The sequence below is a fragment of the Eubalaena glacialis genome, chromosome 5 (genome assembly GCF_028564815.1).
Source record: "Eubalaena glacialis isolate mEubGla1 chromosome 5, mEubGla1.1.hap2.+ XY, whole genome shotgun sequence".
NCBI lineage: Eukaryota > Metazoa > Chordata > Mammalia > Artiodactyla > Balaenidae > Eubalaena > Eubalaena glacialis.
Window position 1 is genome coordinate 68,628,661 of NC_083720.1, and position 18,103 is coordinate 68,646,763.

The 18,103-nt window shown below is 38.8% G+C and overlaps 1 protein-coding gene across 1 annotated transcript in view; it reads right to left on the reverse strand.

Annotated features, from left to right (window-relative positions):
* Window positions 1-18,103, reverse strand: part of ATP8A1 (ATPase phospholipid transporting 8A1) — a 230,217-nt gene that overhangs the window by 63,131 nt on the left and 148,983 nt on the right. Inside the window, exon 24 of the mRNA XM_061191344.1 lies at window positions 12,195-12,367. Coding sequence (XP_061047327.1) covers window positions 12,195-12,367 — 173 coding nt within the window. The remainder of the gene's footprint in view (window positions 1-12,194; window positions 12,368-18,103) is intronic.

The window sequence follows — 18,103 nt, forward strand, 5'->3', positions numbered from 1 at the left end:
CGTTTTTTTTTTCTTTTATTACTTAAAAAAATTTTTTTTTCTTAATACTTATTTTTTATTTTAATAACTTTATTTTATTTTATTTTACTTTATTTTATTTTATCTTCTTCTTTCTTTCTTTTTTTCTCCCTTTTATTCTAAGCCATGTGGAGGACAGGCTCTTGGTGCTCCAGACAGGCGTCACAGCTGTGCCACTGAGGTGGGAGAGCCAAGTTCAGGACACTGGTCCACAAGAGACCTCCCAACTCCACGTAATATCAAACGGTGAAAATCTCCCAGAGATCTCCATCTCAACACCAAGACCCAGCTCCACTCAACGACCAGCAAGCTACAGGGCAGGACACCCTATGCCAAACAGCTAGCAAGACAGGAACACAACCCCATCCATTAGCACAGAGGCTGCCTAAAATCATAATAAGGCCACAGACACCCCAAAACACACCACCAGACATGGACCTGCCCACCAGAGAGACAAGATCCAGCCTCATCCACCAGAACACAGGCACTAGTCCCCTCCACCAGGAAGCCTACACAACCCACTGAACCAACCTTAGCCACTGGGGACAGACACCAAAAACAATGGAAACTACGAACGTGCAGCCTGTGAAAAGGGGACCCCAAACACAGTAAGTTAAGCAAAATGAGAAGACAGAGAAACACACAGCAGATGAAGGAGCAAGGCAAAAACACACCAGACCTAACAAATGAAGAGGAAATAGGCAGTCTACCTGAAAAAGAATTCAGAATAACGATAGTAAAGATGATCCAAAATCTTGGAAATAGAATGGAGAAAATAAAAGAAACGTTAAACAAGGACCTAGAAGAACTAAAGAGCAAACAATAAATAATGAACAACACAATAAATGAAATTAAAAATTCTCTAGAAGGGATCAATAGCAGAATAACTGAGGGAGAAGAACGGATAAGTGACCTGGAAGATAAAATAGTGGAAATAACTACTGCAGAGCAGAATAAAGAAAAAAGAATGAAAAGAATAGAGGACAGTCTCAGAGACCTCTGGGACAACATTAAACGCACCAACATTCGAATTATAGGCATCCCAGAAGAAGAGAAAGAGAAAGGGACTGAGAAAATATTTGAAGAGATTATAGTTGAAAACTTCCCTAATATGGGAAAGGAAATAGTTAATCAAGTCCAGGAAGCACAGAGAGTCCCATACAGGATAAATCCAAGGAGAAACATGCCAAGACACATATTAATCAAACTATCAAAAATTAAATACAAAGAACAAATATTAAAAGCAGCAAGGGAAAAACAACAAGTAACACATAAGGGAATCCCCATAAGGTTAACAGCTGATCTTTCAGCAGAAACTCTGCAAGCCAGAAGGGAGTGGCAGGACATATTTAAAGTGATGAAAGAGAAAAACCTACACCCAAGATTACTCTACCCAGCAAGGATCTCATTCAGATTTGACGGAGAAATTAAAAGCTTTACAGACAAGCAAAAGCTAAGAGAATTCAGCACCACCAAGCCAGATCTACAACAAATGCTAAAGGAACTTCTCTAGGCAGGAAACACAAGAGAAGGAAAAGACCTACAATAACAAACCCAAAACAATTAAGAAAATGGTCATAGGAACATACATATCGATAATTACCTTAAACGTGAATGGATTAAATGCTCCAACCAAAAGACACAGGTTTGCTGAATGGATACAAAAACAAGACCCATATATATGCTGTCTACAAGAGACCCACTTCAGACTTAGGGACACATACAGACTGAAAGTGAGGGGATGGAAAAAGATATTCCATGCAAATGGAAATCAAAAGAAAGCTGGAGTAGCAATTCTCATAACAGACAAAATAGACTTTAAAACAAAGACTATTACAAGAGACAAAGAAGGACACTACATAATGATCAAGGGATCAATCCAAGAAGAAGATATAACAACTGTAAATATTTATGCACCCAACATAGGAGCACCTCAATACATAAGGCAAATGCTAACAGCCATAAAAGGGGAAATAGACAGTAACACAATCATAGTAGGGGACTTTAACACCCCACTTTCACCCATGGACAGATCATCCAAAATGAAAATAAATAAGGAAACACAAGCTTTAAATGATACATTAAAAAAGATGGACTTAATTGATATTTATAGGACATTCCATCCAAAAACAACAGAATACACTTTCTTCTCAAGTGCTCATGGAACATCCTCCAGGATAGATCATATCTTGGGTCACAAATCAAGCCTTGGTAAATTTAAGAAAATTGAAATCGCATCCAGTATCTTTTCCGACCATAACGCTATGAGACTAGATATCAATTATAGGAAAAAATCTGTAAGAAATACAAACACATGGAGGTTAAACAACACACTACTTAATAACCAAGAGATCTCTGAAGAAATCAAAGAGGAAATCAAAAAACACCTAGAAACAAATGACAATGAAAACACAACAACCCAAAACCTATGGTATGCAGCAAAAGCAGTTCTAAGAGGGAAGTTCATAGCTATACAAGTCTACCTCAAGAAACAAGAAACATCTCAAACAACCCAACCTGACACCTAAAGCAATTAGAGAAAGAAGAACAAAAACACCCCAAAGTTAGCAGAAGGAAAGAAATCATAGAGATCAGATCAGAAATAAATGAAAAAGAAATGAAGGAAACGATAGCAAAGATCAACAAAACTAAAAGCCGGTTCTGAGAAGATAAAGAAAATTGATAAACCATTAGCCAGACTTATCAAGAAAAAAAGGGAGAAGACTCAAATCAACAGAATTAGAAATGAAAAAGGAGAAGTAACAACTGACACTACAGAAATACAAAGGATCATGAGAGATTACTACAAGCAACTATATGCCAATAAAATGGACAACCTGGAAGAAATGGACAAATTCTTAGAAATGCACAACCTTCCGAGACTGAACCAAGAAGAAATAGAAAATATGAACAGACTAATCACAAGCAATGAAATTTAAACTGTGATTAAAAATCTTCCAACAAACAAAAGCCCAGGACCAGATGGCTTCACAGGTGAATTCTATCAAACATTTAGAGAAGAGCTAACACCTATCCTTCTCAAACTCTTCCAAAATATAGCAGAGGGAGGAACACTCCCAAACTCATTCTACGAGGCCACCATCACTCTGATACCAAAACCAGACAAAGATGTCACAAACAAAGAAAACTACAGGCCAATATCACTGATGAACATAGATGCAAAAATCCTCAACAAAATACTGGCAAACAGAATCCAACAGCACATTAAAAGGATCATACAGTATGATCAAGTGGGGTTTATCCCAGGAATGCAAGGATTCTTCAATATATGCAAATCAATCAATGTGATAAACCATATTAACAAACTGAAGGAGAAAAACCATATGATCATCTCAATAGATGCAGAGAAAGCTTTCGACAAAATTCAACACCCATTTATGATAAAAACCCTGCAGAAAGTAGGCACAGAGGGAACTTTCCTCAACATAATAAAGGCCATATATGACAAACCCACAGCCAACATCGTCCTGAATGGTGAAAAACTGAAACCTTTTCCACTAAGATCAGGAAAAAGACAAGGTTGCCCACTCTCACCACTATTATTCAACATAGTTTTGGAAGTTTTAGCCACAGCAATCAGAGAAGAAAAAGAAATCAAAGGAATCCAAATCGGAAAAGAAGAAGTAAAGCTGTCACTGTTTGCAGATGACATGATACTATACATAGAGAATCCTAAAGATGCTACCAGAAAACTACTAGAGCTAATCAATGAATTTGGTAAAGTAGCAGGATACAAAATTAATGCACAGAAATCTCTTGCATTCCTATACACTAATAATGAAAAATCTGAAAGTGAAATTAAGAAAACACTCCCATTTACCATTGCAACAAAAAGAATAAAATATCTAGGAATAAACCTACCTAAGGAGACAAAAGACCTGTATGCAGAAAATTATAAGACACTGATGAAAGAAATTAAAGATGATACAAATAGATGGAGAGATATACCATGTTCTTGGATTGGAAGAGTCAACATTGTGAAAATGACTATACTACCCAAAGCAATCTACAGATTCAATGCAATCCCTATCAAACTACCACTGGCATTTTCCACAGAACTAGAACAAAAAATTTCACAATTTGTATGAAACACAAAAGACCCCGAATAGCCAAAGCAATCTTGAGAAAGAAAAACGGAGCTGGAGGAATCAGGCTCCCTGACTTCAGACTATACTACAGAGCTGCAGTAATCAAGACAGTATGGTACTGGCACAAAAACAGAAATAGAGATCAATGGAACAGGATAGAAAGCCCAGAGATAAACCCACGCACGTATGGTCACCTTATCTTTGATAAAGGAGGCAAGAATATACAGTGGAGAAAAGAGAGCCTCTTCAATAAGTGGTGCTGGGAAAAATGGACAGCTACATGTAAAAGAATGAAATTAGAACACTCCCTAACACCATACACAAAAATAAACTCAAAATGGATTAAAGACCTAAATGTAAGGCTGGACACCATCAAACTCTTAGAGGAAAACATAGGCAGAACACTCTATGACATAAATCACAGCAATATCCTTTTTGACCCACCTCCTAGACAAATGGAAATAAAAACAAATGGGACCTAATGAAACTTAAAAGCTTTTGCACAGCAAAGGAAACCATAAACAAGACCAAAAGACAACCCTCAGAATGGGAGAAAATATTTGCAAATGAAGCAACTGACAAAGGATTAATCTCCAAAACATACAAGCAACTCATGCAGCTCAATATCAAAAAAACAAACAACCCAATCCAAAAATGGGCAGAAGACCTAAATAGACATTTCTCCGAAGAAGATATACAGATTGCCAACAAACACATGAAAGAATGCTCAACATCATTAATCATTAGAGAAATGCAAATCAAAACTACAATGAGATACCATCTCACACCGGTCAGAATGGCCATCATCAAAAAATCTACAAACAATAAATGCTGGAGAGGGTGTGGAGAAAAGGGAACTCTCTTGCACTGTTGGTGGGAATGTAAATTGATACAGCCATTATGGAGAACAGTATGGAGGTTCCTTAAAAAACTAAAAATAGAACTACCATACGAGCCAGCAATCCCACTACTGGGCATATACCCTGAGAAAACCATAATTCAAAAAGAGTCATGTACCAAAATGTTCATTGCAGCTGTATTTACAATAGCCAGGACATGGAAGCAACCTAAGTGTCCATCGACAGATGAATGGATAAAGATGATGTGGCACATATATACAATGGAATATTACTCAGTCATAAAACGGAACGAAACTGAGTTACTTGTAGTGAGGTGGATGGACCTAGAGACTGTTATACAGTGAAGTAAGTCAGAAAGAGAAAAAGAAATACCATATGCTAACACATATATATGGAATCTAAGAAAAAAAAGAAAACGGTCAGAAGAACCTAGGGGCAAGACGGGAATAAAGATGCAGACCTACTAGAGAATGGACTTGACGATACGGGGAGGGGGAAGGGTAAGCTGGGACGAAGTGAGAGAGTGGCATGGACATATATACACTACCAAACGTAAAATAGATAGCTAGTGGGAAGCAGCCGCATAGCACGGGGAGATCAGCTCGGTGCTTTATGACCACTTAGAGGGGTGGGATAGGGAGGGTGGGAGGGAGGGAGATGCAAGAGGGAAGAGATATGGGGACATATGTATATGTATAACTGATTCACTTTGTTATAAAGCAGAAACTGACACACCATTGTAAAGCAATTATACTCTAATAAAGATGTTAAAAAAAGTTACATTAAAAAAAAAATAAAGCCCATCATATTACATGCATTTGTTGTTTCTCTCACTGCTCTCTTGGCAATATGCCTTTTGTTTTCCGAGGATCATCTTTCTGCTAGGATGCTGTCTCTCTTTTTTCTTCACTCCATGTCGCACAGCTTCTAGACATTCTACATGATCTCAACTCCTGGAACTCTATTCTGGATCAAGACACTAAACCTTTAATTTGCCCTAAGTGGGGATCGCTCAGATAGGTTTATTAACAAGAAGGTAATCACTAGAAACCATAAAGGATTCAAGGAGAACCAGTTACACCAAACTAACTCTGCTTCCCTTTCCCACATGGTGCGATCACTAGTTTGACAGATCAGATAATGCCGTAGATTCTATATACCATGTCCTTAGCAAATTGGAAAATGAAGTCCTTTCATTCTATCACTGTAGAACTGAAGGAGAAGTGTAAATTATCTCTTAGGTGGATCTGTATTTGACTGAAGAACATATTAGAGTAGTACCGATTTACTGATTGATGTGAAGCTTTAGGGAGGCCTTTAGTGTGAGGCTGCAGAGCTCTGTACTTAAAACTGCTGAACAGAAAAGAATCATAAAGAATTGGAATGTAGCTATGGAAGACACATATGTTTACTCCAAATGAGCAAGATACAAAACAGAAAAAGACTGAAATGAACAAGATATAACTTAAGAAAGATGGTGATGGAAATCAAGTTAGCAGTTATCCTTGGGAAGATAATAAAATACAGGAAGCATGAGGGGGCATCTGGGGTGCTGGTCATGTTTGGGTGATTGATACGGGAGTGTGTTCACTTTGTAAAAATTCACTGAGCTTTACACTTATGCTTGATGTACTTTCCAGTACAGTCTAACTCTGTTTTATCAGAATTATACAATCTGTGGTTCTAATTAGTGTGTGTTTGTGTATGTGTGTTAGTGATGGTGGTTTATGTAAATTGAGTCACATCTAAAACTATATAATGAATTACAGTGGGATTCTATAGCATTTAGATTTCTCATAAGTTTTTAGATATTTTACTGTCCAATATGGACTTCCCTGATGATGTACATCATCATAATTGGCTACCAGGCTATAATATGGCCATGTATTTCCTTTAACATTACTCAGTAGAGGTAGAAAAGCAAATGAGATGAACAGGGCTGAGCAACTTATTATTATATTAACACAAAATATGGGCATTTTATGAAGTTATAAAATTTATTCAGTGTGTCCTCTTTTAGCCATACATGTATGAAAGAAATATTCTATCAACATTGCCAACATTTATTCATATTTTCTTGGAAGCAAATATATGGTTGACATTCATTATGCGTTTGTAAGTCTTCTCAAAGCCCAACATCTGCTTGGCATCCAACGTGTTCACAAACTTCTTTCTTTAAAGGAATGTCTGTTGAGCATTTATTAGCTTCATTTGTGCTTTATGACTACCCTTTAAGTAGAACATTTATTTAGACAAATCCTTAAAGTTTAAGACAAACCCAAAAGATTCAAGAAGCGGATCTGTCTTGACCCTTTACTTAACATTCTCAGGCTATGACAGAAAGTATTCAAGGTGTCCCTTTAGACGCCTTCTTGGAGGGCCCCTCGATCGGACTCAGGTGAAAGGTTTTGCCTGGAATGCCACTCCCGAGTGAGGACACTCACTGAAGTCAAGTGTTTTCTTATGCACTATGGGGAAAAGGGCCTAAAAGGGGGTTAAACTTTGATTAGAGATGTTGCAAGTAGGGAAAAATGCTTACTTCAATTTCACTTCTGCTTTTCAGAAGACATGAGTACATAAATTATGTAGGAGAACGGTGATTACTAGACAGTCTAAAAGCTTGGAGGCTCTAGGCCAATTTTCAACCAACTGTCACAGAACATAAGTTTCAAAATATGTTTAAGCTAAACTGACAACTACAGAAAAATGTAAGATTCTTTGAAAGGCTGGCTTATGTGAACTGACGAGGATCTCTGAAACCACATGCTATTTAACACACAGCGATGCTCCACTGCAACGTTCCCACTCTCTTCTGGAGGGAATATTAAAAGAGGTAGAACAGATGCTTCCCTGAATTAAGCAGATCCAAGCAGTAGACAGACTCTTCCCAGCACAGAGTGGACAAAAGAAGTAGGGTTCATCCAAAAACTGAAAGGGCTAGGAGAGGTCCCCTGGCCTAGTAGCTCTCAAGCTGGAAGAAGCTAACCCAGGAAGGGTGCCTGTGTGCACAGGTTTCCCACCTTTCTATGCCAGAGAAGCTCCAATCTTAACTGCTGTAGACATCCATTCTCCCTGGAGTATTTGAATCACTGCTATATGCTAAGCTCTTCATTTTACAGGTCACAAAACCAAGGCCAGAGTGATTCCATTAGGTATCCAAAGTGCCAGAGCAGTGAAGCTAGAACAAGCATTTCATAAATCCCCAGCTTAGGTGCCCTTCTATCAATTATACAACCTGTAAGACCTTAGGGCATAAAATATTGGCAGCTGAGATGAGAAAGTATTTATCTGGTACAGTTAGTTTGTAGAACAGCTCTTGATCTTAGATGTGTACACAAATCTCCATGAGTCCTGGAGCAAGCCTTTTCCCCCTCTGCCTGTCCAAGGAGTTCCAGGGAGTCTGTGAAATCCCTTAAGCGGTACATTCAATTTTACATGTCTGTGTAAAATTCATCCATAGCTTTCATTTGTTCTTCAAAAGTATCTGTGGGGCTTCCCTGGTGGCGCAGTGGTTGGGAGTCTGCCTGCCGGTGCAGGGGACAGGGGTTCGAGCCCTGGTCTGGGAAGATCCCACATGCCGCGGAGAGGCTGGGCCCGTGGGCCACAGCTGCTGAGCCTGCGCGTCTGGAGCCTGTGCCCTGCAACGGGAGAGGCCACGACAGTGAGAGGCCCGCGCACCGCGATGAGGAGTGGCTCCCGCTCGCCGCGGCTAGAGAAGGCCCTCGCACAGAAACGGAGACCCAACACAGCCATAAATAAATAAATAAAAACTAAAAAAAAAAAGTATCTGTGATCACACCAAATGGTAAAAATCAGTGTACCTGAAGAAGGGACTAGGAAAACTTACCAGAAACTCCTATAACATAACATGCATGTTTACTATTAAACTACTCAGGTTATACAGGTAAATTTGCACAGCGGTAAAAACAAAAACTACACAGTACCTATGAAAATACAGTACTTGGTAGACTGATAAAAACAGATTTTATTTTACTTCTTGGATGTTACATAATTGAAAAAATTATTTGATGTATAACATGCAACCTTCACTCTGTAAACCAAAACCAGCACTCCAAAGCCCTGAATAATTTGGGGGCCAGGGGATTATTTCTGTCTCTGAGCATTCCCTTTAGAAAATGATGGTGAGTAAGAGATGTCATGACAACTGACAGAGAACAACTGTTTCTTTCAATTCAACTGTAGACTCTTCAGGGAAAACGCTCATCTTTATAACTCTGTCAATTAGGCAAACACTAAAAACTGCCTCCTGCCCTTCATGCTGATAATGTCAGGGAAGAAAAGTGGCTGATGTAATCCTGAAGATGGAGCTAATGTCCAGAGCCTCATTATCCATTAAGGGAGGCTTTCCCCCTACTTCCACTCTAGCAAAGAGAAGACTGCCGAGGAAGAGCAGATGTTGAATTATCTTCATGTGTGGACTGACAAGAAAGAAACTGTAAAGTCGTTTGAGGGAAAAACCTAGAAAGCCAGCATGAACATAAACTAATTTGAGAAACAGTGCCCTACTGTATTTTGAAATAATATTCAGTATTTATCTGGAGGGTTTCTTATAATGGAGTAAAATAGAGAATTTCCTGAGGCTGGGAGATTACAATCATCTGAGAAACCAGGAGTAAGAATGCGTGCATTTAACTGTAAAGAAGGATATGCAGAACTGCCCACCTATTCCTCACAGTGAGGAATCATCATGGAAATTATGCTTCAAGGTCAGTAAGCTAAATGACAAGAAGATGGTCTGTGCCAATAGTTTAAATGTCAAGCGGCACCGGGCCAAGAAGGTGCACAGATATAAATCGGGCAGTGGCACTGATGTAATTATGGGCTTAGACGAATTCTCAAAGCCAGACCGGAAGCTGAACCACAGTCCTTAGGGGAAAAGAGAGAATATGAAGGTAATTAGAGGAAAAAAGCAGAGGAAAGTTTTTTACTTTTTAAAAAAACCCCTAAAACTCTAAATAAAACTCAGTGTCTGCAGAGGGACCTTCATGGTCCTCAAACATGCATAAAACAGGATGGAGGGAGGAGAGGGCCACCCACATCTTTATAAGCTCAGTGTCAGAGCAGAGCTGCACGTGCACGGCAGTGTGTGTCCCTCCCAGGGGCCTGGGACCTGGAGGGGCGCTGAGGTCCATGTGACTTGTGAGCATCCAGAACGAGGATCTCAGGAGGGAATTTCGCAAGCACAGAACATATTTTTTTCTCCCTGGACTCTGCTTTCTAGTTTTTCTCTCCCTCTGCTATTGTTTAATTTTGTGGTTCGACTTTTTGAAGAATGGTGGGAGGTACCGTGTTAAGCAATGCTCTAGGAATGAGGCTCAGCTGCGATGAAATCGGCCTCCCACGTCTTTCAAACCAACTGTGAGTCTGCTTAAAACACAAGGCAGACACAAATACGAAGGAGAGCAGGCAGGACGTCCTGTTCATCCTTGTATGGGCAGCATCTCTCCCCAGCACACAGTCAGCACAGAACGGATGCCGGCTCAAGGGAACCGGTCGTTTTATCTAAACAGCTCTGTGGTCCGTTCTGTTTCTGAATAGGAGCCAACAGCCATATCACTTAATGTGCTTTTGAGCAATCTTTTGTTGATCCTTGTGCCTCCGTTAATGAAAGTGACTAAACAACCAAGTCTGGCACAAAATTATCCTGATGGGAGAGCATCAGAGTTGAACATTACTAAGACCTGGTCAAGAGATTTACAAAGGAACAAAGAAACATCACTGGAAAAGCAGATATTAAAAAATCATGAGTATCCTCATGCTTTTAATTTTTATTTATTTATTTTTAACATCTTTGTTGGAGTATAATTGCTTTACAATGTTGTGTTAGTTTCTGCTGTATAACAAAGTGAATCAGCTATATGCGTACGTATATCCCCATATCCCCTCCCTCTTCTCATGCTTTTTAAATAAGACAGTCAAGAAAATAATTTCCAATTTTTTCTTCATGGTTAAGCAGAGTCTGATTATTACTAATACTAAATATCTGTACACTGTATTGCCTAAAAGCTTTATAGTAATAGTATTTATTAATACATGCCACAGAGAAGAAAAATTAAATGAAGTAATTAGATTCCTAGGAATAATAAGCAACTCTCTTAATGCTCTGAATATAATATAATTTTATAGGCTGAAATGACACTTATCAAGGATATTTATTAAGTATGGTTTAAACTATATTTCACAAAAAAACCCCACTGAAATTTAGGAAATACCTATAAGGCATGGCTTATAAGTTTGGAGACAATACCATATACAGGATATTTAAGTAAATAAAGCCTGGACCAAAAAAAGTTTTAAAAAGCAGAAGATTCTTTTATTCACAAATATATTTTAAAAGAAAAAATAAAGGCCAATAGTACAGTTTTAAAGATAATGTTAAAAGCACAGATTCTGAGAAATTCTCCGGAAGCCCTGCTAGTATTTCATCTCGCATGAAGAGAAAGCAATTTGAGAAACTGTTACCCAACGCCTAGTCTGACCAGCTGGTAAGATTCAGTAAGTGGGTGGTAAAAAGGAAAATCCTTGCATTTCATGGTGACCAGAGGGGAAGAGACTGGGCATAGTCATAAATACACTTTAAATTTTAGGAAGACATTGTTAAAACAATTTAGTCAAAGACATGAGGAAGATTCTTTGACAAGAAGTTCAGGAAGGATTGGAGCTAAATAGTTCATAAAAATACAATTCTATGGAGTAGGTCTTGATACCCCAAAACAGATTTTAATTTAGGATATAGGCAATATTATAAATTAGAGGGCAGAAGATTACATGGTCAATAAACAGCCTTCAGAAAAATGCTCAGCTATTTGGAAAATGATTCAGTTAGTGTCTCCCATCATGCATTCCCCCAAATAAGTCCAAGCAACAGAATCAAAGATTTAAGTGTAGAAAACAGAACCTTTAGAGAAACAACCCTGGATGGAAATGCAGGTAAATAAACACAGAATGGCAAGAAACCTGCCAATTCAAATTATGAACAATAATCATTAATGATTGTCAGGACTCACTTTCAAAACTCTGCTAATAAATGCTATCCCAGTTTGTGAACCCTGAGTGAATGAATTAATAAATAAATAACCTGACATTTATGGATTCTGGATAAAATAACTTCAAGGAACTTTAAAAATCAAGAACTTAGGATCCAGTTGCTCATGACTGAAATCTGACAATACCATGGAGAACTTACCTGCAGCAAATAACAGCTTTGCACGACAACGCTAAGTCCAGAAAATACTGCCGTACTCCAAAAGTTAAGGCATACTTGAGGGTTTTCCCATCAATTATAAGAGCAAAGTCATTCTCCTTCCGAAGAGCATCACCAAGGGTAGTGCAGTGACGACTGAGAGTTTCCCTTGTTCCCTGTAAAATTAAACGAAAGATGCCCTCAACATTTACTCCCATTTGTTCTACCAAGGTTGTTCAGCAACTACTTTTAGTTATTTTTAGTGCTTTTTATGTTTCAAATTGCTTTCACATACCTCCACTCATTTGATTCTCACGAAAGCCCCTCAGAGAAGACTGGACAAACATTATCAGAAAAAGTGAGTGACTCCCTTAAAGCCATACCCTGTTCCTAGCAGGGTTGGGACTCGACTACACGTCACCCATTCCCCTGCCATCTTTGCTCATTATTCCAACCACACGGTCACAATCTTCTTAAAATATTTTCAGTACATTATCTTGTTAAAGCATAACAACATTGAACTAGTCAAAATTGCTTAGCTATGAATCAAGGGGAAAAGTTGGGGAATATAATTTAAATAATTTATGGGTATTCTTTCAGAAGTTGTCAATGCGACTGAAACTTAATTCTCAAGAGGAGGAAATGTAGTATCTGTAATCTCTTGCCACTTCATGAATTGGTGTCTATAACTTTAATCGTGATTTCATGATGCTGTATTTCAGCTGGGGATGGTGACATGTGGCCTAGTAATCTTGATGGATTGAATAAAAGAACCCCTTCCATCAATGAAGAGTTCACTTTCAGGCACAATAAAAACCTTTAGTGTCAAGGAAGGCTTTGTTCACCTCAGCTATATAGAGAGGTTGTATTTGTCTCCCTCTGTTAAGAACTATTGCTTTCCCAGCTCTTCAAAGGGAAAAAATTTCACGATACTTAATTTTTCTCCCTAGATCCTGTAGACTCTTCCTAGAACCTGATAGGGACAGCTTCTTATTTCAACGGAGCCCTAACATTATGAAGAAACAGAACACGGGCTCTGCACAAGGAAATGTAAGGAACAATTACCTTCCTATTAGAGTTTTGTTCTGAGTGCTAGTATCTGAGCCCGCAGTTATTTATATAATAAATTTAACAAAGCTATGTTTATATAATAAAATACACCTATAGTAAAAAATAATACATAATAATTTTTGTTATATTCAAAGGAGATATAATTATTGTTCCAATTTAAGACTGTGGTACAGTTATTTGAGTTATCTTCACAAAGAGGGAAGCAAAGACAGGGGTAATTAAAATTTTATATTGGGGATTTTTGAAGGTGTTTCTACATTCATATTTCAAATGTGGTTCACACTATGTTCTGGAATTTCAGGATCTGTTTATCGAAATAACAGAACTGTGTTGTACCATAAAGTAAGACTGCCCAACCCTCCGAACACTGGAACTTCATTTAAAACTTCCCCTGTTCCTTGTTACACACAGTGACATGAAGGACCACCATACAGCAGCATTCTTTGCAAAATTTTCTGTTCACACTTTACATCGGGGGGAAAGAGCTGTTTTAATTTACAGGCCTCACTCTCCTATTTCCTACTGGAAATTTTTGGCCCAAGAGAATTTTAAGAAAAGGAGGTAAAAAGTGTCAGCAAGATTCTGCAAGCAAAATTTATCAATGACTATCCATAGCAGATTAACCTGGATTGTCTTAAAAGCAAATTCCCATAGACGAAATGAACAAACAAGCAGATTAATGCACGGATAAAAAATGAAAATAAAATAAAACAATATTTAGCATGTACCACACACCAGTCATGGTTCTAAGGGCTACACACACAGATACAATACTTCAGTTAACACTTACTACAACCCTGTGCAGGAGGCACAACTATTGTCCCCATTCTGCAGATGATAAGCATGAGACTTAGAGTTTAATTTCCTTGCCCAAAAACACATGGCTACTAAGTAGTGAAACCAAACTCAGAATTAAATTTCTGTACTAGCTAGTCTTTCTCTACATTATCCAGCAAAAACAAAACCAACAGTACCAGGCATAGCAAATCATAAGTGGAATCCCCATACCATTTCCCCTGTTGTTTCCCTAGAGCCCTCATCATGTTTCTCATCTTGTCTTTACCACCAACAGAGCCCTCTCTTTACAAAACAAACTTGAAACACAAATCAGGTCTCTTCTTGCTCTAAAATTTTTCAACGGCTTCCTACTGCTTACATGATAAAGTCTAAAATCCAAGTCCAGCTAACTTTCGTTTGCTTTTCTCTTCACAATCTTGACTCCTTTATTCCCTCTCTCTGGACCACCCTTTCCTCCTGAGATATTCCACTATCTTTGAAACCAAGCTGTCCTCCCAAGCCCTCCCAGACTCACTCCATGCTATCATGTGTAATTCACTCTGTGCTAGCAAGACCCTCAGTTCCTTGAGGCGAGAGACAACGTTTAATCTGGTTCCCAGCCACAAACAGTGCCTGTAATTACAGATGCTCGGGAAAGACATATTTATGGAATGACAGCACTGATAAATTTTGATTTCACCCTACTGGAAGCACTCCATTTCCCCTCTATTATCACTTCTGATTTGAGAGAGAGAGAGAGACAGACAGACAGACAGTCAGTCAGTCTTCTCCTTCATGCTCTTTAATTTTCTAGAGAATAATGGGGATTATTACTTCAACAGTCTTTCAAACCAAGGCATTGTCCACTAAAATGCATGTGTGTGTACCTGTGTATTTATTTGCTTGCCTGCCTATCTACCTATCTACTTACCTATCCATCCATCCATCCATCCATCCATCCATCCATCCATCCATCCATCCATCCGCTACTCTGTTTTTTAAAGTTTTGCCCAAGTCACTCCTGATCTGAAAACCCAAATGAAACCTGAGATGTATCTCAGGAGGACTTCAAATTTCTTTATAGATCAGCTGCAAAGCAAGACTCAAAGTCAAGTAAACCCCTAGCTGTGAAAGCCCCCTCATGAACCAGCCTGTTTGACATAGTCCTGTGCGCCCCATTCTCCCTTCTTCTGAGGGTGTTCTCTAACACCTTAAAATGTATTGAGAACTTATTTGTGGCGTCAGCACCCCTGGGTTTCCTGGGTGATTATCACAGATCTTCAGCAAATCAAAAGGTGTCAGGAGATGTAACAGAGATCACATTTCAGAAGGTGAATCAAAATCTTCGCACAGTGAATTCTCCAGTCAGCCTACCTAGGGCGCAAGGTAACAACAACAGAAAAGCTGCAAACACTTTCTTATTTTAGTTTACAGTTTTATTTTGTAAGCAGCTGTTGTTGGCTGTGTGCTGCCAGTTACATGTTATATTTCACCCTTATTTATACTGCCAGGAGTATTTTAAAATTCTTTTATTTATGAAAGTTTATTGCTTCTCCCTAAGCCTGGGAGCCATACTTTATGGCCATATTGCATTGAAGCTTATCTCCTGTAGCTAGAAATAAATTTATTACTACATTAGCTGTTGCTTTGTTTTCTTTTTGGCTACTGAAGGGGGAAATGTTTAAACATTTAAACTTAGTGACATGTGAAAGTGCAAATATATAAATGAGAGGCTAACTCAGAAAACGGATAAAAGACCACAGAGTACAACAACATAAAAGCTCTGTATCTCCTTATGCTACAAAGTCTTATTTGTGGGCTGAAAGAAAAGGAGCATTTGTTGCTATAATCAGGGAGAGTCAGAAGTAAAGGCAGTTTGGGGAGACAGACAGGCATTCAGGCGTCTCACCAGGCGGGGACCCAGGTATGGGAAGGAGCCGCAGGGAAAGCGGGATTTGCCTGCACCTCTCACAGCCTGCATCCCATGTGGACACGACAGTTGAGCATTCAGCTCTCCTCTCCCTGCCCACGGGCTGCACCTAGCCAAGTGCTCATCAGGGGCCCTCATGAGCTCCTCCAAGCTTTCCTGCTTTGCCAAGTCACAATTCAGTACACAGCCAACACTTCTCTGTTCTTAGTCCTGACACCACAGGGACTAAGAAGGGAATAAAATCACCTCCCCCTGAGGACAGGCTCTACTCCAGCTCTCCTCTCTTATATGGGTGCTCATTACTGCTGATCTATACTTTCACCCCGGCCTAGCCGATTCCACTGTTCCCAGAGGTTACTCCAGACCTTTTCTTCCCTTCTTCAGACTCCAAATTTGGCTTCTGTTAGTGCAGCAAACATCTACCTGCTTTACTGAGAACATTCGTACCAAAAATAATTCTCTCAACTTTCCTCTCTTAACCTCAAAACTTCCCCTTACCTAATCCTCCCTAATTCCTGAGCTGGGGGGAAGACCTGCCTTCTTTTCTCACCTCTGTTCCTCCCTCTTCTCCCTTGCATCTTTATTCTCCCCCACTGTCACTCTTTTTTTCCTTTAAGACTACATACGGAAAGCAATGAACAAATAAATAAGCCAAGAAACATCCCCCTGACTCTAGTTTTCCTGAGTCCTCCAGGTGACATGAATACCTCCACCTTTTGGATTCTCCAAATATGTGTTTATACTTACACAATGTAGCGTGATGTATAATTGCTTATCTGTTTATATCTCTACTTCCCTGCAGGACTGAGGCCCTTGATAAAGAGATGAAATAAAATCAATACAAGCTTGGTAATAAGAGAATAACCAAATTATTAATGATTGGAGAATATCTTGTGGGAAGTTAAAATGATTTCGTTGTGTGACCATTTTGAGGATCGTTTTTTGCTGCCTGTAAAACTCCTGTGTAATCTTGGATACTTTTAATTAGAGCAATAAATAAAATGTTAGTGTGCTTATTTTATTGCAGAGGAAATGGAGAACAAAGTGGTGGTTATGATCTAACATCTCCTTCTATCTCATATAACGGAAATTGTCTAATGAATATAATGGAATCAACACCTAGACTAGTTACTTAGTGATCAAGCAGGTTATATAATAGTGGATTAATGAGAAGAAAACAATGTGTATTTGGTTGATAAGAAACATGCCTGGAAAAGAAAAAAGAAAGAAAGATGCTTGGCAGATAATTAGGTCAAGCACAATTCCTCACAAAGATAACTCGGACCAAAGGGCCTTAATAAAGTTCTATTTGAATCTTTAGGGTATTACCTGGCAAAACAGATAACATGTTCATACAGTACCTGTCGGGGAGGGGGAAATTTCCCACCCTCTGCTTCTTGAGTTTTTTTGCTGGCCTAATAATTAAATTGGCACAAGACAGATTAACAGGAGGGAAAAAAACCCCAATTTAATCAGTACACATGGAGGTCTCATAGAAATGGGACCTAAGAAGTGACCAAAGCAGGCAGTTTTTATACTTTTTAGACAAAGAAACAACAAATTTGTAAAGAATTGACAAGACAGAGACATTTAAGCTTGGGGTAGTAAATCAGTGAGGAAGTAAGTTTTGTTTAAACAGCCTTCTTGGCCCGGAATTTCCTATCTCTAGTGATAAGGATGTCTATCTACCTCCTGGTGCAGGGCAGGTACTTTTCAAATGGGAGATTTATTTCTTGCTTTCTAAAGACAAAGGAGGGTTGGAATGTTCTTCTTGGATTGGCTGTTTCTTAAGTAACTTTAATTCAAAATATTCAATATGCCAGTCTGGCATATTTTAGGGTGGCCTGCCCTGACCCCCAACATACCCTCCAATAAAATAAAATAACAACAATTTTTAAGAAATCAAAGACTGGCAGCTTTATGATAATCTTTTAAAATTACTTTTACATGACCTTTGCCAAGGAAATCTTTGATAAAAATCACAGAGGGCACCCTAGACAATGAACACAATTTTATAGTGAAATAAATTGAAAGCCCTGACTTGTTTGGAAAGTATCATAGCGTGCAAGATGTCGTTTGCATTTTGGCAAAAACTCTGCTTGGAACACTCTAAAGAACCCAGAGGCCAGATGTG